The sequence below is a fragment of the Elaeis guineensis genome, chromosome 1, assembly GCF_000442705.2.
Source record: "Elaeis guineensis isolate ETL-2024a chromosome 1, EG11, whole genome shotgun sequence".
NCBI classification, from domain to species: domain Eukaryota; kingdom Viridiplantae; phylum Streptophyta; class Magnoliopsida; order Arecales; family Arecaceae; genus Elaeis; species Elaeis guineensis.
The window spans coordinates 121983328-122009701 of NC_025993.2; the positions used below are offsets into that span (position 1 = coordinate 121983328).

Consider the following 26374-nt stretch of genomic DNA (forward strand, 5'->3'; position numbering starts at 1 on the left):
GGGAAGAAGATGGTGAAAAAGATTCTGATAAATTTCATTTACTGAGTTATAGTGGAGGGTGATTTAGTTATTTTAGATTTCTAAAACGGTTTGACTAACGACGTTAAATTTTAGGGGTATAAGTGTATATTTTAAAAAATAGTAGGTATAACTGTAATAAAGATAAATCTCAAGGAGTTTTTGCAATTTATCCTTATTATTATTATTATTATTTGATAATCTGAATAACCATTCTTCCTTTAGATAATCCAGATTATCTTCTGAGAGGTAATCTGGATTGCCAAGATAATCCAAATTACCATCCAAAGAACATACCAAATGCAGTAATCCGATGGGGTCCTTTTAAATTGCCAGCAATCTGGATAGATTGCCAGCTACCAAACGCAACCTTAGTTACCTAGTTATCTTTATATTTATAGTTTTTTAATGCTAAAAAATATTTGCTTAATTTTTGCTTAGAGTAGTTTAAGCTCCTATTATGTTGCTTTGAAGCTTGCACTAGACCTCCCATCTTATGTCAAAGCCACAATCTCAAATATTCATGACTACACCAGCAATACATCTATTATACCCAGAACCTAAGATTTTGCTTCTTTATCAGCCAAACATTTCTAGAAGCAGGTATATATATAGTGATGCAAGCCTTAAGATCTAATATATATAAGAAAATAGTTAATCAGTGAAAAATAATTTGCTAAGAATCATAATTTGTTGCTAATAACCATCGTAAGACAATAAAATAAAAGATTCATCATGAAATATTATTTAAATAATATTTTGGCAACAAAATTATATTTCATTGCTAATTTTTGTAATAAATTTGTGGTGCCAAATCCTCCTACTCAGACTTTTGGTGGAAAACTTTTGGCAACCATTTATGATATTTTCGTAATGAAAAATTATGGTCACAAATATCATAAATTTAAGTGATGATATATTTTTGTTATGAATTAATTATTAATTTTGACGACAATGTTAGAATCATTTCCAAATATATACTTGTGGATATATAATATTAATTAGTAGTAATTTTTTCTAATAAATTTAATTCATCACTAATATTTCTTATATTTGACATCACAATTATATTTTGTCATAAATAGATCATTATTTTTTGACGAGGATGATATTTTATCACTGAATATTTATTTATTAGTGACATATACAATTTTATCACATAATATAGATTATTTAGTAAAGAAGTAGTATTTCTCATACATTTTTTAATATACAAATTTATAACATAATTTTTTTTGCTACTAATTATCTAATTAACTTTTATTAATAACAATATTTTATAGTTAAATATATTTTTATTGACAATATATATAGTTTTGTCGTAAAATACTAACTATTTAATGATGAAATAAATTATATCACTTATATATCATTATATAGCTTTTGTGATGGAATAGTTTTTATTATAAATTACTTATATAACTTAGCAATAATAGTTTTTCATCATTAAATATAAATTTATTGATAATATATATTTTATTATAGAATATTAACTATTTAATAATAAAATAGATGTTGTCATCCATATGTTATTTTATAACTAATAACTTTTTATGCTCATTATTTATGATTTATTTCATCACTATAGATTAGAAATGAATCAACTATGTAACCAAGTAATATTCTAAGATATAATTATGAAACTTGCACAGAGAATAATTTATAAAAATAATTAATTATTAAAATATAAAATATCTTAATATATTTGAAATAAGTATATTTTATTGTAAACATATTTTAAATAAGTATAATAAAATATTATTTTATACCATAATCAAATATTGTCATAATGGTTAAGTAGTAAGTTATAAATCAAGAGGTCATAGGTTCGAATCTTTGTATGAGTGGGTGTGTGTTATGTGTGTGTATATATATAATCTCTAAATTTAAAATTATAAATACATGTCTATCACATATATGTGATATATACGTGATATATACGAATCTAATTAAATTAAAAAATAATTTTTATTTGAATTTAATTAAATATTTTACTCATTTATAGTCCTAATTTATAATAAAAATATTCTTATCTCTAACACCTGATTTTAAGTGATAAAATACTACTGTTGTTAATAGCCATCATTTTATAATAAAAAAAATTTATCATCAAAATATTTTATGATGAAAATGCTTTCATCATGAAAAAAATATTTTTATAGTAAAAAATAATGTATGTGACCTTTAGAACTGAGTTTTTACAATAAAATAGATATTTAGGTAACATTATTTTCTCACTTTTAGTGTCTAATTAACAACGAAGATATTTTTATCTCCAACACCTGATTTTGAGTGACAAAATACTATTATTGCTAACAACCATTATTTTATAATAAAAAATTTTATCACCAAAATATTTTGTGATAAAAATATTTTTATTATAAAAAATATTTTCATAGCAAAAAATAATGTATGTGATCTTTAGAACTGAGTTTCTGCAATAAAATAGATATTTAAGCAACGTTGTTTGCTCACTTTCAATGTTGAATAATTTTGTTAGAAATTATGTATGTATTCGAAACAAAATTTATTTCATCATAAAATATTTAATATTTTATGATGAATTACTATTTCATCCTTAATGACTTTTAGTGATGAGACATTGGCTATGAACCAAGCAATGAAATTTATTTTTTAGTAACAAATTTTCTTTTATAGCTAGACATATAAAATTTTTGTAGTGAGTGCCACAAACAATTAATATTTTATTGTAAGTGTTAGATTAATAAAAATTTGTTAGATATCATTTGTTTACCTTTGCACTCATTTGCTTCAAGATCTCAATTGATTGCTAATAAATAATTTTTGATTTTCTTTTAATTTATGCTTGTCGAACTAAATTTGTTTAAATCATACACAAACAACAGGGCATATTTACTTAGAATTGATTTTTTCATGGCGGAAGTATGAGCTTTCTATCTAGAATAAAATGCTCTAGTTTGTTGATATTAAGTGATGATAGAAATAGCAGCTATAATAAGAAAAAAGAAAAAAAAAAGATTAGGCCAACTACCAATATTGGAGATGCAAAATTAGCAAACATGGGATAAATGCACTAATATTATTATATGATACAAAATTATATCTAATTGGAGGTTGGACTCTTAAAAGAAATAAATAGATAGTTAATAATTAGTAATATTACAAATAAAAAAAGCAAAAAATAAAATCTATAGCATGCATCAATGAATTAACTTAATGTTTATAGTAATTAAAATAATACATATATTATTGTTAGCCTAATCATTGGATTGCTACAAGAAAAATATATGATTTTTGTAGCTAATCATTTTATCTTTTATTATCCAATAACAATAAGAGGCTTACCAAATACTAAAGTTATAATCTAGGAGCATACATAATACATAAATCCAATCCAAATGATCCAAAATTTTTAGCTACCAAAGCATGACAATATTGGTTCCTAACAATAAAATGATAATTTCTACACACATTTCGGTCCAAAAGTAAATGACCATCCAATTCCTAAATAAACCTACTATAAGCTTCTGAATTCTTTTCTGATCACCAATCTAAAATACAAAAATGGCCTATTTTACAAATCCATAAGCACAATATAACAAACCCAAAACTAAACAAAGTACCTAATCATATGTGATCACAATAAAAGTTATGTCAAAAAAATTAACAATTCTTTTTATAGGAGAGGTAGCCAATGTTTCGAAAAATATAATAAAATATTTTAAAGAAAAACTTTGAAACCAATCAAACAACAAATTTTTCAAATCAATATCCAAATTAATTACAATAAATTCCTGAAATTTTGAAATTAGAAATAAATAATATAGATTCTTGCCATTGATTTCTCACCTCTTAGAAATAAAATCAATGGTGATGAAGATGGAATGAGTTAAGAATCTTAACCTTTAGGCCATTTTCTTTAGATTTTTCTCCATCCTTAAATAGAGTTGGTGATAGCACTTTTGGTAGCTGCAAAAACAATACCTTCTCATTTGAACATTTTTATATACTACCAAAGGAATATTACCTTTGTGGATAGTGATCGAAGTTTTATAGTAGCATTCTATATATTGTAATTTCACTATTTAGTAAGTTAATTTAATAATTGATACATAACAAGCATCCTTGCACTACATCAATGGCAAGTGGATTGAGGTCTCCTGCATGCATGAAAGTGAAGAGTCCATCAATTCCTTCTAACCTAAACCATGTCATAGCATACCATCAAGTTATGTCCAAATATAATTGCCATACAACCTCTAATTGATTCCTAAAAAAAAATATGAACTTATTTTATGAGGTAGAAAAGACCAACCAAAATTAATGACATCTCACGGACATAAACTACTTTATTACTTAAAAGAAATGAAAGAGGAATAAAAATCATATGAGGCGAGCACTAGAGAAAAAAAATATAGAGTAAATTTTTTATTTTGCCATATTTCTCTAATCTTACAAAAAAAAAAGGTCAAAGGCTCCTTCTAAAGGAGCTGTTAGTCTCATGATTAAAAATAAAAAAATATAATTTTTTTATCCTCATTTTTAAAATATATTTTTTATCAATACATACTACATAGTTAAGTGATACACATAAAGTAAATTAATCATTAAGTAAATCAATACAAAGTTCTAGATAAATCTTTACATACTATCTGAAATATGGAGTTTACTAATATACAATGTACAACTACATGATATACATTTAGTAAATTAGTCATTTAGTAATCCAATAAATATTTTTAAGTAAATTGATATATAGTTCTAGAACATTATGTTCACCGATACATACTATATGGTTTGGTGATACACACTCATTGATTTGCTGATATATACTGCAAGCTTCTGTGATACATATCTAACAGATATTTTTAGGTAAATCAATACATAATTTTTAAAATATACTTGTTACCTAACTATATGTATCAAATCATTGTTAGATGTGTATTGATGAAGCTCGCAATACGTATGAGGAAGTAAACAAATGTGTATCACCCAATCTTGTAGTGTGTATATACTATTTCAAAATTTATGTATCATTTTTTTAAAGATGTGTATTAGGTTGCTAGATGACTCATGCTAAATTTGTATCACATGAAGAATTTCATGTTCTGAAAACTATGCATCAATTTATGTAAAAATATATATTGACTTGCTTGATGATTAATTTATTTAGTATATATCACTTGGTTGTGTACTACATACTAGTAATTATTATGCTCTGAAAACTGTGAATCATTTTAACCAGAGATGTATGACTCGTTAGATAATTGATTTGTTTGATATATGTTACTTGGTCATGTAGTATATATCGATAAAAAGTACATTTTGAAAACAAAGAAGAAAAAGGATGTTATGTTTTTTTTTTAATTATGAGATTAACAGTTCTATTAGTAAAAAAGAAGTCTTTGACTTTTACATTCCTCTTAAAGATGGATATTAGGAGAAACATGGCAAATCGAAAGTATATCCCACTTTTTTTTCTTCGATGCCCATTCCATATGATTTTTGTTCCATGAAAGAGAGATAAAACACAATAAAATTAAATAAATAGAAAAAATCATAAAAAAGATGATATATTGTACACCTACTTGTTAAAAAGATGGAGCCTAAATTTATGGTCATGCCTACCACAACTTGAGCCTAGCGCACGTGAGCAAAGTGACCTTTACACCTAACTTGGAAACAATAATACATCACAAATAAGCCCAACATGAACTCTGAATGCCTTGCAATATGGTGAAATTATGGCAAGACGAGCACAAGGCTTGACATGGAAAAAAAAGGCTCTAATGAATATAGCTAGGGATGGCAATAGATTGAATATGGATCAAATTGATCAATACCCATACTCACCCTATAATTAAGAATGCCATATCTATTCCCATCTCGTATCTATCTTGAGTTAGGTTGGATTGCATTGAATAGAGATGCAGTCAAATCAGGTCCAATAGATAAGAGAGGTCGGGTTAAATCGGATCCGAACGGTTAAGGAACTTATCATGTAAATGTTATAAATTAATTATAATTTTAAAATATATATATATATATTAAGGTTATATTGAATCAGATTTAGATTGAGATGTATATCATTATCCATATTCGATCTGAATTATTTTTCTAAAATCCATATCCACTTTGGGTTTTAATTGAATCGGATAAAATCCATATCATTCAAGTCAAATTGGATCAAATACCTACTAGGTCAGATAAAATGGCCTTCCCTACATGAAAATTATATCAAACAAATTATTAGCCATCCCTAAATGAAAATTATATCAAACAAATTATGGGCACAACAACCCACGTAACTGTTAGACTATAAGTTTGTTTATTGTTATTTTCTTTTGTTGAAAGGTTATGACTTTTCGTAAAGTTGTATCTTTTGGATTAGGGATGTGTCTCTTTATAAGGTTGTGTCTTTTAGATGATGTATTTTTTTATGAAGTAAGACACATCTTTATAAGCATGTGTCTCTTAATAAGTAATTTTTTGGGAAAAATTAAATCCCTCCATTTCTATAAATAGAGAGCATGTATTTTATTTTGTATTAAGTCATTTGTAATTGAGTTAATTATTTATTTAAATAAATCTCATTTTTCTCAACCATTACATTTAATAGTTCATAAATTAGTAGGCCTACCAACATTTGGTATCAGAGCCTACGGCTGTTAAGAAGGAAAGATTCTGTTAAGAAATGGCCAATCCATTTCTCCAAACCACCAAATCCAAATCTCAAAACCATTAAAAGATAATTATGAGAATTGATGCATTTAAATGAAAGTACTATTTGGCTTTCAAGATCTTTAGGAAGTAGTTAACAATGGGTATCAAGAATACACAAAATAAGAAGAAGATGCATTAACTGCAAACCAATGAAATAAGTTGAAGAATATAAGAAAGAAGGACAAAAAAGCTCTTTTATCTTTACCAAGCAGTAGAGGAGTCAACATTCAAAAAAATTACCGAAGCAACTTCGAGCAAAGCGGCATGGGATGTCCTTGCTACTATCTTTAAAAGAAATAAAAGAGTAAAGCAGATTCGTCTATAAAAGCTTTGAGTGGAATTCAAAGCTATCTGTATGAAAGAGTCCAAAAATATTATCAATTATATTTCTCGCATTTAGATTATTGTAAACTAAATGAAACGAAATGGAGAATAACTCAATGATGTATAAATTATAGAAAAGATCCTTCACTCCCTATCACCAAAATTTAAGCACATTATTATTGCCATAGAAGAGTCAAAAGATATCACTACCCTCTCCATCGACCAATTGACTGGATTCCTCCAAGTACATAGGCAAAGATTGCAAAAGAAATCTGAAGCTGAGTCAACAGAATAAGCTCTCAAATCAAAATTAAAACTTGACCATCAAAAAGGCAAAAATCATGGAGAAAGTAATAATAGAAACTAGAATTAAAAGAGATATGATCATGATCGAAAAAATAGCAACAAAAATGGTCACAATCCACGAAGCAGGATTGCCCCCAAAAGAAGCAGACACAGTTATGGATGCCCAGGTTTGTATGGTGGTACAAAATTTAATATCCAATATTATAATTGTAAAATGTATGGACACTATAGCAAAAATTATTAGCATAAGAATATTGAAGGAATGAATAACTACGTCGATGGTACAATAGAAGAAAGAAGGAGAAACTACGCTTCTACTCACATGCCAAGAAAAGGTTGAAGATCTACAAAACATATAGTTTCTTGATTCCGAGGCTTCAAATTATATATGTGGTAAAGGTGAACTATTTATTGAAATAGATGAGGATACACATGGTAATATAAAATTTGATGATTCATCAAAAGTACCAATGAAAGGAAAAGAAAAAAAATCATATTTAAATCGAAGAGTGGTGAAGAAGAATACATCTCAAATATGTACTATGCACTCAAGTTAAAAAATAACATACTAAATATTAGACAACTATTGGAGAAAAGTTATACTGTTCATGTGGAGGACTCTATCCTAACTTTGAAAGATAAGAACAAAAGGGTAATTACAAAAGTACACATGTCAAAGAACTAAATATTTTTCATGAATATTAAAATTGAGATTGAAAGGTGCTATCAAGTCTATTTGAAAAAAGAATCAAGATTATGGCATTTAAGGTATGGATATTTAAATTATGAAAGTTTAAAGTTATTATCTTTTAAAAGAATGATGAATGGACTTCCTATTATCAAACACTTAAAAGAAGTATGTGAAGGCTGTGTAGTTGGAAAACAAACTATTTTTTTTTTTCTTAGTAGCAAGGTAAAGCATGCATCAGTACTTCTAAATTTAGTGCACACGGATATATATTTTCTTTCCCTGAGTCTCATGGAGGTAACAAATATTTCATTACTTTTATTGATGACTATACTAGAAAAGTATAGATTTATTTTAGTAAAAAAAAATCTACAGCATTCTCTACATTTAAAAGATATAAAGCTATGATAGAAAAGGAAAGTGAAAATAAAATAAAGATATTAAGGTTTGACAGAGGAGGAGAATACACTTCAAATGAATTTAAAAATTACTGTAGCGAAGAAGGTATTTAACAGTAATTCATGATGGCATACAATCCACAACAAAATAACATAGCTGAGTGAAAGAATAGAATCATTCTGGATATGACAAGAAGCATGATAAAAAAAAAAAGATTTACCAAAGTCATTCTGGACGGAAGCAGTTGCATGTGCAATATATCTATTTAATAAAAATCCAACAAAGAGTGTGAAGAACGTAACACTAAAGGAAGCATAGAGTGGACATAAGCTAAGTATTAAACATCTCAAGATATTCGGATGCATTGCATATGCACAAATTTCTAAGGAGAAAAGAAAGAAGTTAGATGATCGAGGTGAGAAATGTAATTTTATTAGGTATAGTGAGCATTCAAAAGCCTATAAACTCTACAACCCAATTATCAATAAAGTGATAATAAGTAGAGATGTTATTTTTGATGAAGATACTATATGGAATTGGAATATAGAAGAAAAAATCTAAAAAAAAAAAATAATGGATCAAAAAATTGAAGAAATTGAAAAAGTATCAAATATTTATGATCCTCCATTGTCAACTACTCCATCACAAAATATTATCAACTCCTATTTCTTCATCCTTAAGTGTCTCTAGAAAAAGTTCAAGTGAAAGATCTAAAATAATGAGAAGACTTGAAGAGATATATAATGAGACAGAAATAATAGATGGTAATAATCTATTTTATCTACATCTTAATCAAGAACTATTAACTGTTGAAGAAGCCATAGAAAAGGCTGTTTGGTGAGCAGCTATGAATGAAGAAATAAGAGTAATAGAAAAAAATAAGACTTGGAAATTAACTTCATTGCCTAAAGGATATAAAGCTATCGGTGTAAAATGGATATATAAAATTAAACATACTGCTGATGGAAACATCAAAAGATATAAGATGCAACTCATCACAAAAGGATACAAACAATAAAAAAAAATTGATTATGAAGAAGTATTTGCACTTGTAGACTAATTCGATACTATTCGACTAATTCTATCTCTTGCAGCATAACATCGCTGAAAAGTATACCAAATGGATGTAAAGTCAGCATTTCTAAATGGTTACCTAGAAGAAGATGTTTATATTGAGCAACCCAAAGGATATAAAATAAAAGATACAGATGATAAAGTTTATAAATTATATAAAGCTTTATACAGTTTCAAGTAGGCTCTTCGAGCATGGAATACTCATCTTGATAATTATCTTCAAAATATTGATTTCAAGAAATACCCTTATGAATATGCAATGTACATCAATAGAAATAAAAAGGAAGGAATTTTAATTATTTGTGTGTATATGGATGACTTACTGATCACCAAAACTAGCAAAGATATGATAGATGACTTCAAGATTATCATGATAAGAGAATTTGAAATAAAAGATGCTGGTCCTATATCTTTTTTTCTCGATATTGAAGTTAAACAAGATGAAAATGGAGCTTTTATCACTCAAAAAAGGTATGCTAAAAGTATACTAAAGAAATTTAAAATAAAAAATTGTAAAGAAATTAGCACCCCTGTTGCTCATGGAACAAAACTTAACAAAAATGATGAAAGAAAAAAAATTGATTCAACTCTTTTTAAAAGTCTTGTTGGAAGTCTCCACTATTTGACAATGAGTAGATCGGATATAGTTTATGGAGTTAGATTAATTAGTCGATATATGAAAGATCCAAAAGAATCTCATTGGCAAGTTGCAAAAAAAATTTTGAGATATATAAATGGTACCATTGATCATAGGTTACACTATACAAATTCAAAAGATTTAAAATTAGTTGGATATACGAATAGCGATAGGGCCGGAGATCAAGATGAAAGAAAATGCACTATAGGGTATGTTTTTTTTTTGGGATCTACAGCATTTACATGGAGTTCAAAGAAACAGAAAATTATAACTTTATCGACGTGTGAAGTTGAATATGTGGCAGTGGCATCTGGTACATGCGAAGCAATTTGGTTAAGATGTGTATTAGAAGAATTGAATCATACTCAAAGTTCTCCGATCCTGATATTTATCGATAACAAATTAGCAATCGAATTAGCTAAAAATACTATGTATCATGGGAGAAGCAAATACATAGATACCAAGTACTATTTTCTTCATGAACAAGTCAAGAAAAATTAGATTAAATTAATTTATTACAACACAGAGATACAAATAGCAGATATTTTTACCAAACCCTTACAATTTAAAGTCTTCATGAAATTTAGAAAAGGACTTGGAGTATGCTCTATGTGATATTTAAAAGAAAAAAAGAAGAAACATTTGAACCAAATTGACTAGTGCAACTCTTGAAGAAAGGTTTGGCTACTGATTAAAAAAAAGGGCATGGTGACTGTTGCAAATGCAACTTTTGAAAAGTAGATCAGTGCATTATGTTTGTTAGTTGTAAAGGTTACTACATGTATCTCTTGGATAAAAAATAGTTAATCTGTGTGTCCCTCGGTAAAGGATAGTTATCTTTGGATCAAAGATAGTTATTAATAGATATCTTTTCATGCCTATATAAAGTATTAGAAAGATCCATTTCACTTAACAGAGAGTGTCTACAAAGTGAAAAGTATGACTAAAGTTTTGGATGAAGTAAAAATCTTCTATAAGAATTTACAACAAAAATTTTGTCAAAAATATCGCAAACTATTACCGCAATATTTAACTTTCAAGAAAGAACTAGATCATATGCCAAAATTTCATTCTGAAATTTCAGTATGTGAAAATTGTTATATGGGGAATATAAGGTCGACAAAGAAGAATGCCAAACAAGGTGCTACAGAATTTACTTTTAAGTATATTATAGGTCCTTATTGGCCTGAGAATAATATCAATTATTTACATACTTTGGTGAAGAATCTGAAAAAAAATAAATATTTCTTTAGAAAAGGAAAACATGGTGCTAAATATAGCAAACAAATTCTTGGAGAATGCAATCAACGAGCAGGTGTGCAAGATTAAAACTCTAATTATGAAAAAGATAAATTTACAAGAGAAGCTCCAAGATTATGAAGACCCAATTGGAAAAGATGAAGGTAGTTATGCATAAACAAGCTTAAGAGGGAATATTAGACTATAAGCTTATTTATTATTATTTTTTTATTTTTTTTTGTTGAAAGGTTATATCTCTTTATGTCTTTTAGATTAGAGATACATCTTTTTATAAGATTGTAGCTTTTAAATTAGAGATGTGTTTTTTTATGAAATTGAATATTTTTTTGTAAGAATGCATTTCTTAATAAGTATTTTTTTATGAAAAAAAAAATGTATCCCTCCATTTCAGATATATATTTTATTTTATGTCAAATTATTTATAATTAAATTAATTTTATACTCAAATATTATTTTTTTAAAATTATTATATCTAATAATTTATAAATTAGTAAGTCCATCGATAACAGATGGGGCTAACAGTTCGACAACCAACTGACCCGATGGATAAAGCCCTAAATTAACTACTCCGGGGTCGGACTGAAGGATTTCTCAGTCCATAGGCTCTTGTCTGAAGGCCCCTTGGCGCCAAGCTAAAACCACCATGATCTATGACGTCAACTCTCCTCTCTTCCGCTCCTTTCTCCGCCAGAAGGGCGGCGTCTCTGACAAGAGGTATTCTCCTCCACCTCTCATCATGAGATTTCGTATGTGGTTTGTTCTCTGTTGATTGTTGTTTGGTAACGCTCTAAAATCGCGTAGATTTGAGCTCCCATCTGAAGGTCAGGCCTTTCAATATCTATCTCTATGATTGCTTGTAATGCATGGAATTTTGTGGCTTTAATCAGTGCCACGGGCTCGTGGGATTCCATTTCTTGCTATTTTTATATGAATTTCATTACCTAAGATATTGTTTTCTACGCTTAGCGCTTGAGTTTCTGATGGCTGATCGTTTCTGACAGATTGGAAGCTGAAAATTTTCTTTAGTTGATGATAAATTAAGGATTTTGGTGTCTGTTTTGGTGTTAAAGAAATATGTCAGGATAGATTCGATATATTGAATCAAACAATTGTAGGGAAGTATAGGGTGGGTGGTGATCTATTAGGTCAAAAGGTGTTTTTTCTTTGGATTAACCTTTCTACTTCGAAACATTATTTGACTGATAATGTTTGTGCTAATAGTATCTCTATAACTGGCAATGGGGGGATGTGTGTCTTTATATCATGCTCTGACAAAATATTTAGTATTCACAAATAAAACTAGAGTTGTAGGCTACTAATAGAAATGGTTATTGCTTAGGTTGATCCATGGAAAATCACATGATGAGATTTAAAATATTGAATATGTTAGAGATACAAAGTGAACAACCAAAGCACTTGGGAGAGTGCACGTTAAAGCATTTACATATCCCTTTACTTTTGCTTACAGTTTGTAGGGATGGGGGCATTACGTATGCATTGGTTTTGTGTTTTGTTGGATTTGTACATATGATGTGTTGGTATATGGCTGAGACTTTACTACTCGTATGCATTGGTTTTGTCTTTGGAGAGATGACCAACTTGAGATGGGTTGCCACCAGCGAATGATATCATGCATTATCTTATTGGAGCAAAAATTCTATTCACAAGATGTCTCCTGTGATTTATGAAGCAGAGAAAGAGAGACAAAGAGTATCAAAAGATACAAATCAAGGGAGTTGTACCAAATTCTTCAGTGAATATTTCTCATGTAGCATTAGAAGGTTGGATCACCATCATGAGAAATCAACAATTCTAGGTATTTAGTGGTGATTATGGCAGGGTAATATCAAATTGGGAAAGAAGGATGAAATTTCTCACTTCTAGGTGTGTTAGGGAGGAGGCAGAGAACCCTTTACACATCCTAATGCTCAAGGTATTGCAGATATGGTTTCACTTGGATGGAGACAATCTGCTCTGTAATATTTGTTTTTGACAAACCTTACTGGATGTTAATGTAGCATGAGAAGAGAGAATCAATTTTTTCTTGCAAATCCATGTGTTTACTTATGATGTCAACTCAATTCTGGCACATCTTAAATCAGCATAAGCTATGAATACTGCTATTATCTTTATGGTTAAGTTTCCTTGGTTTCTTGACTCAAAAAAAGATGCACACTAACAGGAAAAATAATGGAAAAGAGGAATACTGAAACTAGGAAAATAATCATGTGGGATCAGCATGTAAGTACAGAAGCTTGTATATCATACTTTTCCATAATCAATGCTGCTTTTACCTTCTCTGCTTGTTATGTATGTCTTGATTGAATAAGGACTATTATTTTCCCCTTATCTTGGAGAATTGAAGAAGTGGGACTCAGAGCATGCTCTACCCTTCTGTAAATATAGGACAGTAGCTGGAAATGGTTATCATGTCAGGTTTGTTGACATTTGCTTTCTATAAGGAGGATGGGAAATATTTTAATAGATGTTAACTTTTCAATGTTGAGCTGGTTGTCATTTCATCTTGGATTTCGAGGTAATTTATTAAAAGATTTTTAGAGGGTATTACTTATTTATAGAATGGTAGGGTCTAATTCATCCAAGACCAGATCTGCGCATTTCTGAGGCCAAGATGGTCTGGGCTAGACTGATGCTCTAAATCAACAGAGAATGGCTAGAAAGAGCCTAGCCTAGCCTATCTTGGGGTTCTATAGCTTGGGCCTATCCTCATGAGATAAGAGAGTGCTCGGACTTGACCTAACTCGGCACAAACAAACCTAACTTAGCTTAATATGAGCCAAGTTTGACGTGAGCCTAGTAGCTCCAACAACTAGATTGGGGGGAGAAAGAAGATAGATCAGAAGAGATCAGTGAGAAGGGATCTACCGAGCAGCTTCGATGGCCAAGGGGAAGGGATGTGAAGGAGTGGGAGAGGAAGGGATTGGTTGGGTTGGGGGGGGGGAGAGAGAGAGAGGCCTCAGCGTCGGGAGGGGGCTATAGTGAGGGAGAGGAAGGGATCGGACTGATGGGAAAGAGAGTGAGAGTGGTAGTTCCAAGTTCCAATGCTAGGGATTTTTTTTTTTTTTTTGGCGGGGGGAGGGAGGAGGGGAGGGGTGGGCTGAGGCTGGTTTTGCTCAGTCTATGCAGGACCTGTGGCACAAAAATTGTAATCAAATTTGAGATTCGATGGTAACCAGAGACAAGCTGCAAGTGTTACATTTTTTCTACATTACTTTTCTTCTACAATTGGATTATTGTCCTCCTCTTTTCCTTCCTACTACTGGCTGTAAAATTGATTAAATGCTGAAAATAATTATGTCTGCTGTCAGTATTAAGTGCACCCATATCCCGTAATTTAACCTCTCCATCTATCTCCAAAAGTTTCTCACTTTCAGTACCTGGAAAGGTGCTTAAATGGGGCAAAGTTATTTCACCTCTCCAGGTGAAATAAGTTAAACCTAGAAAGCTCTCTCTTCTCTCTCATATGTTTTCACTTTTGTCTATACCCTATCCCACCATCCCGCAAACTTCAACCAAACAAGAGATGTAACTAGCCCAGGAAAAAATGAATAAATAAGAGTTATCCAAAGGATGAAATAAATACCCTAAGGCTAGTTGTCTGCATCCAAATGCAGCCATATCCGTCAAAAGGATAAACTAATAGTTCTCATCATGTTGGTATGCAAGAAGTAATTTCCTAATGCAAATATGGATTTCAAAATTAGAGATCCTTCTTTATTTAGAAGAGTGAAGCTTGAGGCTTTAAAGGCAGATGTCAAGAAAAGTTTGTGTTACAAAGGTGAACTATCACCTAACACCTGTAGGTTCAGCTTCTCCATTTTATAAGGCTCTTGGTTACCAAATGTCTAGACCATTTGACTTGAATGACAAAGGAATGGAAAATATAGATATAATGGATCTAATAACTAAGTCAACTTCATCTTTATTGTGTTTGAGGTTTAAAAAGTTGTTGCATGGGGGTGTAATATACTATATCTATCTCTAGAAACTTGTGAGCAAGGAAGGAGGAATCGGAACTGAGACCCATGCTGACCAGCAGGCGGTATGAGTCGGTATGAGTACGTACCAAGTCTTATCGGTACTGATCGACACAGAAGAGAAGGGATCTGGGCAGGAGGAAAAGAGAGAAAGAGGAGAGGGGGAGGGAGGGAGAGGTTGGCCAGAGGAGACACCAGTGGTGGCTACAGGCATGCCGCAAGCACACTCGAAGGGCCGCCAAGCCCTTGGCTAGCTTCCTCCAATTCTCGGCCAACAGAGAGAGAGAGATAGATAGAAGGGGGGAGGGAAAGAAAAGAAGGGAGGGGAAGCCGTCAGAGAGACCATCGGAGGGCCTCCAACTGGCCATTGTGGTCATTAAACGGCACAATTGCGGCTTGCGGTGCCACGAGCGTAAAATAGGGATGATTGTCCTTGTTTTATGAGATTTTTTTAAAAAAATATCGACCATCGTGAAACTAGTAATGGGTTTGAGTGAAGCCAGTACACTTATTGTCGATTTTATTGTTTTAAGATTTTTTTAAAAAAAATTCTCAAACAATGAAACCGGCAAACCTATTGTCAGCTTTACTATTCATCGTCGTTTTTACAAAAGCAAAAGCATGATTACCGAACAGGGGTGGTTGCTCTTGTTCCGCGGCAAGGGTCCGTCCAAGTATTTCTAGTGCTAGGTGGCCACGGCGGCTACTTGATGCCCTCCAACAACCTCTCCACTGACTATGCCTCTCTCCGGTACCATCGCTTCCCCTCTTTCTCTCTCAATTAAATGTCCTATCAGGCAATATCAAGCTACGGAGGCTTTCGTGGCTCTCTGATGGCTTTAGCGGGCCACCGCTGGCCTTCGATAGCATCGTTCTCTCTTTTCCTCTGCTCTTCTCTCTCTCTCTCTCTCTTTCCCTCTCCTTCCTCTAGTGTTTCGATTTGTCACCGATATGGCTTGAAATGTCCTAAACCGTTCGGTTCAGGAAACACTAACTGTTGTAAGTAATTTCTTAATCTTGGATTATCTTTCACACTATGAGGCCCTCGCATCCACCACACCACTCCCTCCCCCTCCAAACCCCTGAAAATAAAATTTTTCCTCTTTCTTTACTTCTTAAAGAGTGCAACAGAGTAATTGGTATTAGAAATCTAAGGATGAACTTTCAAATATTAGTGGTTTTTTTGGGGAATTAATCCCTGGGCAGTGGTCTCACTGCCACTTGGCAACTACAGCCTGTCCATATTTAACTTTAGTCTCAGGTATGCATTCTACACGCACTTGTGCCTTGTTTTTATACACTCCTGTGCTTGTTTTATACACACTTGCGCGTGTTTTATGGAAGGTCCTTGGACTAAAATTTAAATGGTTATCAAATCAAAAACTGAGAGTATTAAATAATTTTTGGTGAGAGACCCTGATGATTAAACAGCGGGCAAAAGCAAGGACCAAAAGTTAAGTTGCCCTTTTCTTTGCCTTCTTGAGATATAAACATCCTAAATTTATGCTGAACTGGAAAAATCCAATGGTCAAACCCTCTTGTGGTAAGGAAGCAATACTCATGGAATAGATATGAGTTCAACAATTGTTATGGAATTTATCTTTAAAAAACAAGATATAGGATGTGGAAGTTTATGCATGAGTTTATATTATCAGTACTAATAATATTTTGATCATATTATTCAAAATTATCAGCTCTATGATTATTAGCATGCTTTAAAGGCTCATTATTTCATTCCTTCTTTTGCTTCTAACTTATATTCTCATACCTGGCACATTGACAAGCTATGACTTGGAAGATATGCGTTTAATTGTTTGTTTTGTTTGGAATTTAGTAGCACTGTAAGAAATAAGAATGGGATGTTTTAGGCAACTTAGTCAAGTTGATTGAGGTGAAAAGAGGTTCAATTTTTGCTACCATTTGTCTTTCTTGCTATTGTACCATTTGTTTTGCCTCTTTTGCCTTTCTTGGTATCCCATGAAGCTTATAATCGGAGCCTTTGTTTGAATTGGCTTATTTGAGGCTCGCCTCACCTCATCCTTCTAGATGAATCTTTCAAAATTGTTGGGAGGCTTAGAGGTGCGGCTGTATAAAAGGAGGCATATACATCATGTAGAGGCTCAAGTGAGCACACATCTTTAGGCATATACATCATGTAGAGGCATATACTTGACCATTTTCCCAAAAGCTTTGCATGATGCCATCATACATTTACAACTGTAGACCTACTTATGGTAAGGTGTCATTGTATGCTAAATATCTATGGTTTGTGTACCTCTGGTGTTCTCCAATTTAAACTGCTCACTGTGTTTGCAGGCAAGTCCTATTGCAACATGTGCATCCATCACCTGGCCTTCTTTAGCATTATTTTTTTTGCTGTTCTTTAACACATCAAGGAATAACATTGAGCCTTATGCCTCTCCTTGATGAAAGCTCATATTTTGGCCTATCCCTCTGCTTTTGAAACATTGGTTCTAGCATTAAACTTTGGAATTTAGTCCTGCTTGCCTCTAAATTTTGGCTTTTCTTGTTGAGTTGGAACAGATTTATGATAGTAATACCTAATCTTGTTTGCTCCAATCTTGAAACCCTTGCGCTTGGGCTGCATATAGAAACATATTTTATTTACCTAAGCAGGTACAATTGTTCTCCAGTCATGCAGGGCTGGCATCTATTTTGAAAATCTGTGATCATTTTTCATCCCTGTCCTGGATTAGAGTCTGTGGTTTTAATAAAGATTTAGCCTGTGATACTTTAGAAACAATCTTCCATGGGAAAGGTGCACAACTCAATGATGGTACCCTTTTGCATATGGCATTGGAGGCAACTTGAGCCTTTTACTTTACTCGTCCCTGGCTGCAACAATATTATCTTTGTACCATGAACTAAATGTATGTTTGATTTTGTGCTCTGATTGGCTAGAAGTAGGAATTTGCACTAAGATGTAGTAAAATTTCCATCGAGTAGTGAGCGATTATAGGATGCTTACTTGAGGGCTTTCCTCGGAAAATAGTTGAATGAAGTTAATATGCAATGTCCAGGAGGTTTAGTTTAAATTTTTCAAGATTCGCCCACTCTATTACTATATTGGTATGGGGCCGGTTTAGCATACTGAGTGGTAGTACACTTCTTGTACTGCATATTGATGTCGAGCTAGTATCGTACAATACGCCCTATACCATCTAGTTCGGTATGGTATAGCAAACCTTGGAGTTCTTTATTTCGGATGTTTAGTTTTCTCAATCTTAAATAAACATGTTGATAGTGAATGGACTATACAAATAGAGAGTATGAAAAATATAATACCAATAACAGGAAAAAAATACCCGACATCCACTTCCACAGCACCCAAGATTGCACCTGTTCATTAAGATTGAGCCTTATGTGGTTGGTGCTCCCAAGACATCAATGGTGTAAATGTTGGTGTTGTCAAAAGTGTGCTAGCAAACATTTTCATGACAAGTTTTAGAAGATAATAATCCGTCTATTGACTTTGATAAGTGGATTTAAATATGTGGATCCCTTATGTATGCGCAAGATATATCTTCTTGTTTGTCATGCCTTTTCTTTCCTAAATCTGAAGATCTTACTAGAGTTACTGTGAACAAAGAAGTTTGCAAACTGAGGCAAAACATAGTGAATCTAAATCTAAGAGCAATGTGATAATCCCACCAAATCATGCTTTTTTCTTGACCAAAAACTGGTAGGTTTCAGTGATGGAACTAGTGTGGATGCTGCAGTTTCATGAAGCATTTTCCAAATGAAACAACTGTATTTTTGAATATAACCGGTTGCTTTTGAATGAACAAAAGCATTTTTGTCTAAAATAAAGCAAACCAGTTGGTGCTTTGAACCTTAAAAGAAAATCAAGAAGTTTAGATGTAATCTTTGCCATTTTTATGGTCATTACTTGTCATATTTTCATTCGTCAATGTGGTGTCTTTCTTTTCCCTTTTTTTTTTTTTTTTTTGTTGTGGGGTGGTGGGGAGAGGGTGTGGAACGGGCGATTAACATGGTCAATGTGGTACTTCTGTGTAACTTTTCTGGCTATAGTGTATTATGCACTTTTGGTCATATCACTTAGTTAACACTGATGATATGTGACTTTGTTCTGATATGTGGAAAACCTGTTCTTGTAAGACATATTTCAGGTTTGATGGCCATTGGCCAGTCACCTTTTCAAAACAAGGTTTATTTTAGGTTTCTGATATTCTTTTTTGGTAAAAAGGGACAGCCGGAGCTGCTTTTGGTTTAGTCGATCATACCAAATAAATTTGGTAGACTCGCTATTTGATAGAATGAGCCAGCTCTTTACAAGCGTGCTGACTAAAAATTGTGTACTAGAAATGGGGAGTGGACACATTGTTGACTGAAGTGTAGAGATACTGGATCTTGTCTAGTTGTCTGAGTTGATATATTGCCATTTTTCTTGGAGAATTACTAACTGTGCTAAATTCTTAACATCATAGTTATTTTCTTAGCTTATAGTTTCTTTTGTCATTTTTTCTGGAATCAGGTGATCTGAAGAACAAAAGCCGAAGGAGCAGAAGCCAAAGGCTAGCGAGAACAAGCCTGTGATGACAGAATGAAAATGTTGCGAGCGCGTATGCCTGACCAACCAATGACAACGGATATACTTCTCTTTGCTGATGGTGGACCTCTTAATTATTCTATATTCTAGGTTGGGATTGTGATAGGTGTAACCATCTCTTTCTAGCTTAAACTTTATACTATAAGAATTTATATGTTTAGCCATAAAAAAATTATTACTCAAAAATAAATGTTGTCATCCAAAGTAGATGGCGATGAAAAAAATATCCTCGCTAGGTTCGTAGCCAATGCCTTATCACCAAAAGTCATCAACGACGAAAATAGTAATTCATCACAAAATATTCAATATTTTGTGATGAAATAAATTTTGTCCCAAATACATGCATAATTTATGGTAGAATAATTTATCACTAAAAGTGAGTAAACATTATCTAAACATTTATTTTGTCGCAAAAAGTCGGCTCGAAAGATTACGTGCATTAATTTTTGTTACGAAAATAATTTTTTCATGATGAAAATATTTTTATTATAAAATATTTTGATGATGAATTTTTTTTTATTATAAAGTGATGGCTATTAGTAGCAATATTATTTTGTCACTCAAAATCAAGTATTGGAGATAAAATATTTTCATTGCAAATTAAGAGTGAAAATAAATAAAATATTATACGATCGAATTTATTTCCGTATTCAGTATGCTATTGAATTTAGATGGAAATCCTTTGCTAAGTCCAATCAAATTCATATATAATTCTAGACATATGCTTATAATTTTAAATATAGGGAAGAAATTTTTTTATTCATATATACATCTATGCAAATGTTCAAATTTAAAACCTCTTAATTTATTACCTATTGCTCAACCACTATGCGACGTTAGTTTGTAATATAAAGTTATAGTTTATTATGCTTATTTAAAACTTATTTATATTATTAAATATACTTATTTCAAATATATTATGATATTTTATATTTTAATAATTAATTATCTTTATAGAAAATTCAATTCTCTTCTTTTTAATAAAAATAAAAACATAAATAAATTCATTTTATTCTTTATTATATTTTGAAAATCTTTGGTTGAAAATAGTTTCAACATATTTCTATAATCATATATACTTGATCTAAAATCCTTTAGAAATAGATAATCACGATTCTTTTTATTAATGCTATAATTAAAAAATAATAGCATTTAATATATAAAAAATTTAATACTTTATATTACATATTTTATACAAATAATTTTAGTTTTTAATATATTTTTCATATAAATTAGGTTGGATCAATAATACAAATATTTGGTTAAATCAGTCTCCATACAAGTTTCATAATTATGTCTTAGACTATTACTTGGTTTCCAGATATTGTCTATAGTTTTGATAGTTGATTTTGTTTCTAATCTATAGTGATAAAAATAAGTCATAAATAATTAGCATAAAAAAATATTAGTTATAAAAATAATTTATAAATGACAACATCTATTTTGTCGTTAAATAATTAATATTCTATAACAAAACTATATATGTTGTCAATAAATATATATTAAATGTTGAAATATTATCATTGTTAAATCATATAAATAATTTATGATAAAAACTATTGCATCATAAAAGCTATACAATGATATATAGATGATAAAATCTATTTCGACATTAAAAAATTAATATTTTATGATAAAACTATAAATATTGCAAATAAAGATATGTCTAACTATGAAATATTGTCATTGCTAAAAGTTAGTTAGATGATTGGAATAAAATGCAATAAAAATAATTTATGTTATAAATTTATATATTAAAAATACATCATGAAATACTTTTCATTATTAAATAACTTGCATTATGTGACAAAACAGTATACATCACTAATAAATAAATATTCGGCGATGAACGCCAAAAAATAAAGATCTATCTATAATGAAATATAATTTTGTTGTCAAATATAAAAAATATTAGTTATGAAAAAAAATTATTACAGAAAGTTTCCACTATTTTTTAAATTTCATATATTCATATATAAATATTTGGGGACAATTCCAACTTTATAGTCAAAATTAATAATTAATTTATAAAAAAAATATATTGTCACTAAAATTCATAATATTCGTGACCATAATCTTTCGTTGCAAAAACATCATAACTTGTTTCAAAAGGATTCCCACCAAAAGGTCGAAATGGGAGTATTTGCCACCACAATTTTGTTGACAAAAATTAGCAATGAAATATAATCTCATTGTCAAAAATATTACTTAAATAATATTTCATGATGAATCTCTTATTTTGTTGCTTTCTGATGCTTATTAGTGGCAAATTGTGATTCATAATAGACTATTTTGTTGTTGATTGATCATTTTCGTATAGTAATTGAGTATGTAATCAGAGAGTTATGATACTTCAAGAGCTGTTACACTTTCATTGTAGTATATTAAGCGGTTGATCTTGACTTTTCATGCTTTAAGGTAAAGATTAATGTGAAGTCAGTGGCATATAATAGCAAAAACTGCTGGTGGCTTATTACCTGCTTGTTTCTTTTCATTGGTAGCTGGGATACATGGGCTTTACTGCTGATGACCACTCTCTTGTTGAGTCACAGCGAAAGGATATGAAAGGGCTCCTACCTTTGGGGTTCTTTAACGTGTTGCGTGGAATCCAAGGTCTCATCAGCTTAACAGGTGTGATCCAGTCAGATCTCTAGTTCCATTCACATGATTTTCCGTTGAATACTTTAATGGTTGATTGAATTGCATCCTTTGTTGCTGAGCACAGCGAAGCTTGAACTTGGACAACGTTTTCCACGAGTCTTACAAAATATTTTATTTTCTGACTTTTTAGATTGTATTTATATTAAAATGGTGTGATCACCCATTTGTACCAAATCAAAAAAAAAAAAACATTCGCTTATCCATTTAACTACCAACGCCATTTATGTTACCATTTACTCTTTTGGTGAATTTTATGCTGCTGTCTTTGAGAACAAATGGCAGCCCAATAGTGCTCTGCATCATGGGTACTGCTCGGGTAAACCAACTCAAGTTCTTGTGGTTTCTCTAGGCCTTTTATGAGGGACACATCTAAGGAATGGAAAGCTTTTTAAATGTAGAAGGATGTACAAGAAGAGGACAGGAATGGTATCCTACTTGCTTCCATGGCAATGGGATTACCTTCCAGTCTACCACTAATCACAAGATGAAACAATAGGTGCTACAAAACCATTCTATGTCCATACAGGCAGAGTATATTTCATTAGAAATAGAAGGGGGGAGTGAGGAGAAATTGGTGGTGGTTGCAGTGGTGGGGGGAGGATCCCAGGTGTCCAAATTAATCAGAAGGGAACATGTGGGGCACTAGGAAGAGCCAAAGCAACAACCAAGGACTAGAGGTTGGATAACTTGTGCTTGGGCTCAGGGGCATTCCCACTTGATTAGAGAGATAGGGAGAGAGGCATCATCAATGATATCCATGTGCATGTACTAACAACTCTTCCATGCCCTCCCTTCTACACTCCTCCCCTCCCATCTCACCTTTCCTTTTCCTTCTCATCTCTTATTCCCATAGGATTTTTTCATCCCTCTCAAACTTTATTTTAACTTCTTTCTTTTTCTTGTGGACTCTTACCACAACAAGTCAATAGATCAGTGGGAAGGAATCATCATGTTTGGCTTCTTCAATGTCTCTCTACCATCCAGACTTCCTCCTATTGACCATATCAAAAGAATGCTACATTGGAAAGCAATGTCCGTCTGAAAGGTGCTCTTGGTAGTCTTTCCCATCCCCACTTTATTCACGCCACCTTTGCCAGCCCAATTCACGCTTGATTATCTTTTCCTCTTCGAAAAGCTGCTCCACAATTACCTTCTCTTCTTCCACCTCTTTCCCATCCTTTCTCCTTCCCCACCCTGCAACAAAGAAAGCTGAGGGGAAGAAGACATGACCCAGCTGTGCATCTCTGACACCCATCTCCTCCTGGGCCTCCTCTTCTATGACTTGCTATCCTTGTGCTCCTTCTTAGCCTCCCACCCCCTCCACTTGGCCTACTTCCTCTTCTTCTTCCCTTACCTTGTTCAACTTCTCTCATTCTTCTCTCCTCTCCTCCTTTCCACCTCCCTCCTCCTCCTTGTCTTCCTCACCATATCCCCTCAGCTAGATGATCCTCCTCGCGCACAGCCCGGATCACTCGGAGACACGTGCTCCGTTGTCCTCAACCTTTTCAAGGCTAAGCTTGGAGGCTATGACTCTGTTGGGCTACTGGAGCAACTGGCCTCGATGGTTCTCACACCAATTGACGATGCAAGGCCATACTTCCAAGAGCCTGTCATGCCGGCATTGGTTGGTAAAGAGGTGTTTGAGCTGGAATTTGGAACCATGGGTGACTTCTACAATCATTCTAGTGTAAGCTGTGTGGTAGAAGAGAGCCAAAGTAAGCCTGGACTAGAGAATTCTCAAAAGAGTGAACCTTTGGCTTCCAATTATGGAATTGGAGATGACACCTTTGATAGTGAATTAGGAGAGAGCCATCTTATGGATGCTTTGGAGGATCCTAAAGAAAATGACCTTTTGGTACCCCATTTTGATGGGGCACAATTAACTAACAAAGTTGCAGAAGATTCGTCGACGGCTTTTGTGCTCGGAAACTCATGCAGGATACCTGAACCGGCTGCTGACAGTGTAGGAGGAGAACTTACGAGATCTACTTCAAGAAGAAGAAATCAGAGTACACATAGAGGTTCAGATGGCCTTCAAAGAGATAATTCTATGAGAAAGGAAAAGGAGTGGAAGAGGACATTAGCTTGCAAGCTTTACGAGGAGCGTATGACATATAAGCTATGCGAGGAGCGAACGATCGTTGAAGGAGGTGAAGAGATGGATTTGCTTTGGGAGGCTTATGAGGTTAATGCTACCAAGGATGATAAGTTGAGAAATGGAAAAGAAGGAAAGAAAGATGAGCAAGAAGATGAAGAAGAGGAAGATGAAGGGACGGTTGGGAAATTATGTTGCTTACGAGCATTGAGACTATCAGCAGGAAAGATGAATTTGGGAGTTGGGAGGCCTAATTTAGTGAAGATATCCAAGGTCTTGAAAAGGATATCAATTTTTCATCACGTTGGCAGGCATAGTAGCAGCAAGGGATGAAGTTGAGCTTCCTAGAGTGCAGAAGCTTACATGATCAGGTATTAGGAAAATAATAAGCTTGATATATGATCGCCATATCTTTAGATGCACCTCCATTTTTTTTTTTTAATGTTATTAAGGGACCATGTCCATAGCTTATAGCATCCTAGAATTTGTTATCTAGATGGATATATTTCCTACTATTCGCTTCTAATTCTTCTCTTTTTTCACTTTGATCTTTGAAATGGCCTACTGGCTTCTCTCTGATCATTTTTTTTGTAAATACGTTTTTGCAAAGAACAATTGGCTCATTTTGATCCCGTGACTCTGAGTGGAACTATAACTATGGTTTTGTGTCATTATATATTTCCATGTCCTCGTGCCAGAGTTTTTTTTTTCCCTTCAGAAGAGTACACCATAATAAAGTTTGTATTGATTCAGCTCATCAGACCAGGTGGTCATCTCATAAATGACAATCTTTATAGTTTTCTTTGTTAATATATTTACCCTGTGAGTGTCCATTTCTCATGCTTGAGTTGATACAGAGGTCTTGATCATAGCAAGAAGGTTATAAACAATAAGCCTGCATGTTGATTTAATAGTGAGACAGTGTACTTGGAGCATTATCTTTTTCCTTGACTGAGTGGACCATATTAAGGTAAGAATATCATTTAATTACATACTATTGATTTAATCACATTCCAAGCGACTCCTTTAGCTTCTTTTTGCCTGGTTGTGGACTTTGTTGCATATGATAGGAGCTCAGATGCGAAGAAAGGTGAATTTTTGGTCCGCATTTGTTGATCCCTAAGGAATATGGACAAACTCTGGTATTTTGTGATCATAATGGCCTCGATATTGTTGCTTTCTAGCCTCTACACTGATATCCTTTACATTGGACTGATAGGTCACTGAAACTGGCATGACGGTACCCAAAAGATGCCCATCAAGGGTCCCTTCTTTTTCTCTCACTTGTCCTCATCATGCTGATGGTTCTCCCATGACTTCGCTTCCAGAAGGATCACCTACTGGCTACTGCAAAAGGCCCTAAGAGCATGCTCTCTGTCCATTAGATTGACTACCAACTTTGCAAAGGCACTTTTAGCTACAAGTATCTTTATCTCCTAAAAAAGATTCATAATTAATCGCAAACTCAGCATTGTCCATCATGATGCATCCCGGTTTGGATTGTACCTTTCACACGAAAGAATGATTGATTTTCTTTCACGACATGGACTATCGAATCGTGCCCCGCATAAATCTCCAAGCACTCCAAACTCTCCGTTTATCCATCTGCATCGATCTA

General features: G+C 32.5%; 1 protein-coding gene across 5 annotated transcripts; it reads left to right on the forward strand.

Moving 5' to 3' along the window:
• The first annotated feature begins 11938 nt into the window (after positions 1–11938).
• Positions 11939–25388, forward strand: LOC105038862 (uncharacterized). Of its 5 annotated transcripts, none has more exons than XM_073261558.1 (4): positions 11939–12125; positions 19926–20090; positions 22502–22631; positions 22726–25388. In XM_073261558.1, exon 4 carries the CDS (start codon positions 23887–23889, stop codon positions 25087–25089), a length of 1203 nt encoding a protein of 400 aa, XP_073117659.1. In that variant the 5' UTR covers positions 11939–12125; positions 19926–20090; positions 22502–22631; positions 22726–23886; the 3' UTR covers positions 25090–25388. The 5 variants fall into 5 exon arrangements, with proteins under 5 accessions (XP_073117659.1, XP_073117676.1, XP_073117677.1 ...); XM_073261575.1 differs by having other exon boundaries at positions 22553–22631; XM_073261576.1 differs by having other exon boundaries at positions 19926–20061; positions 22553–22631.
• Positions 25389–26374: the final 986 nt, after the last annotated feature.

Excerpts from the sequence above, each read along its gene's own strand:
- LOC105038862 (XM_073261572.1), top strand. The coding sequence starts at position 23,887 with ATGACCCAGCTGTGCATCTCTGACACCCATCTCCTCCTGGGCCTCCTC.